Source organism: Eupeodes corollae, chromosome 2 (assembly GCF_945859685.1).
Source record: "Eupeodes corollae chromosome 2, idEupCoro1.1, whole genome shotgun sequence".
Taxonomy (NCBI): Eukaryota; Metazoa; Arthropoda; class Insecta; order Diptera; family Syrphidae; genus Eupeodes; species Eupeodes corollae.
Genome location: NC_079148.1, coordinates 91,183,247 through 91,185,670, shown reverse-complemented (window position 1 = coordinate 91,185,670; position 2,424 = coordinate 91,183,247). Strand labels below are relative to the sequence as shown.

Genomic DNA, 2,424 nt, shown 5'->3' with positions numbered 1-2,424 from the left:
AATGCGGACAAAACCTATTTTTCTGAAAGTAGAATTTTTTGTAAACAGAAAGTGCTTCTTTTAGTTAATTGGTTGTAGAATCATAAAATGAAAACCGTTTTTCAAAAAAAAAAATTGTAGACCAGTAGATTTTCTTTCAAAGTTCAAATATCGTGAAAAATGATAAAATATTGTTTTTCCTAAAATGATCAGTATATTGTGAAATTTAAAAGTTTTAAACAATTTTTTCTGCTTAGGCTTCGGCCACGCAATGAGCGACGAGCGACTGAGCGACCGAGCGACGAGTCGCTGAGCGACCAATCTGAGCGATGGGTGGCCATTTTCTAAACGACACGTCGCTGAGCGATTAGTTGGAAAAATGCCTTCGTCAAGTGCGGTTCATCGTAGCTTACTGGTTGAAAGTCGCGCTCATATTTATAGATCTGTAATAAGATCGAGAATCCGTAGATTTGGTGTACACCCCATAAATCGTGAAAGGGAAAATTATGGTGAATTTCATCATTTATATCTAAATCTTCGCAGATTTCCAGATCGCTTTTGGCAATATTGTCGTATGTCAGTACCATCTTTTGATTTGCTGTTGGAAAAAGTTCGACCAAAATTAACAAGACAAAAGAAAGCAATTAGTCCAGAACAACGGCTGGTTTTATGTTTAAGGTTAGTTTTTTTTTTAATTTTTTTAATCTTTATTTGTATTCTTCAGTTTATCCAATATAATATTTTGAATGTCAGTTCTTATCTCAAGTTTTTCAAAATTGTTAAATTGTGCCATAAATGGCAAAAGACTTTTGAAAAATTGAAGGTCATCACTATCCTCTTCTTTTTTTGCTACCTCTTTCTTTAAAATTTGTAGTCTTTCATTTTCTAACTCGAGAAATTTTGACTCCAAATTGTATGTTGACGCTCTCTTATTTTTATTTTTTCGCACGTTTTGGGGGCAGCTGGTGCTCGTAGAAGGAGTGCTGTTTGTAAGCATATTGACACTTGAAAGGGTTACATCCTCTTCTTCCAGTAAATCTGATATTGTTTCTGCGAAAAAACGATTTTGAGCCATTGAATAACTTTCTGGTTCTCGAAGATTTCCCTCAGTTGGATCGGGTTCAATTGTCTGCCTCGTAAAGGCCATCATTTCAAAAAATGGCCATTTCGGTTTTGTTGGTGGAGCTTCGGATCCCGATACTGGACGTGGAGCTTTTCGAAGAACCCTTCGAAAAGTGTCTTTTAGGTTTTTCCACTTTAGTTTTACATTGGCTCCTGAAATTTGAAATATATTATTACAATTTTTGTATCTTCAATGTTTTCAGATTTCTCGCAACAGGTCTTTCGTTTCGAGATTTAGCTTTTGCTTTTCGAATGGGCAGAAGCACAGTAAGTAACATTGTCTTGGAAACTAGCGTTATCATATGGGAACAACTTGTGGAAGAATATATGCCTATACCAACAACTGACCACCTTCGAAATGTTATTAACGATTACTACCGACGCTGGAAATTTCCTAACTGTTTTGGCAGTATTGATGGTAGACATTGCCAAATTCAATGTCCAGCAAATTCTGGCTCTCATTATTTTAACTACCTGCATTATTTTTCTATTGTACTGCAAGCTGTAGCTGATGCTGACAAAAAGTTTCTAACAATCGAGGTGGGTGGGAGAGGAAAACAAAGTGATGGTGGTACATTTTCTGGATCTACTTTGTTCAAATTACTTGAAGCTGATAAATTTAACGTTCCACCTCCACAAGCATTACCAGAATCAAACATTGTTTTTCCCAATTTTTTAATCGGAGATGAGGCTTACCCCCTGAAAAACTATTTACTAAGACCTTATCCAAGGAGAAACTTAAATGCTCAAACAGAAAACTTCAACAAAAAACTTTCAATCGCAAGAAAATGCATTGAGTGTGCATTTGGCATATTAAGCAAGAAATGGCGGTTTTTACAAAAAAACATCGAAACGAAGCCAAGCACTGCAGTTCGTTTAATTAAATGTGCTTGTATACTGCACAATTTTGTGAGAGAGTGCGATGGCGACAGCGACCTTGATTATATACACGTGTCTGCAGAAATGGCTAATGACTTAGCTCAAACAAATGCAACCACCCAAGAAGAACAGTCCCGTTATAACAGAAGCTCAAGCAATGCGTTGAATACAAGAAACGAGCTTGTGCAATATTTTTGGGAATTCGGGCATTGAACAAAAAACACTACTATTTGTAAAGATTAAATAAATTAAACTTACCAGAACAATTACAAATTTGTCCAACTTTTTCCCACTCTTTATCGGTGACATTTTTATTTTTGTGATCTTTGTGGGTGTCCTGCCATAGCATTGGGCGGCTTTGGACAGCTGAAATTAAACTTTCAATGTTTATTGTAGACATCTTTTTTTTACGTCGCTCAGCGATCGACTGAAAAATTAAAACAA

The 2,424-nt window shown here is 36.0% G+C and overlaps 1 protein-coding gene across 1 annotated transcript; it reads left to right on the top strand.

Annotated features, from left to right (window-relative positions):
* Positions 1–260: 260 nt before the first annotated feature.
* On the top strand, positions 261–2,193 carry LOC129945114 (uncharacterized). Its single transcript, XM_056054774.1, has 2 exons — positions 261–657; positions 1,305–2,193. Exons 1-2 carry the CDS (start codon positions 359–361, stop codon positions 2,191–2,193), a joined length of 1,188 nt encoding a protein of 395 aa, XP_055910749.1. The 5' UTR covers positions 261–358.
* The last annotated feature ends 231 nt before the right edge of the window (positions 2,194–2,424 follow it).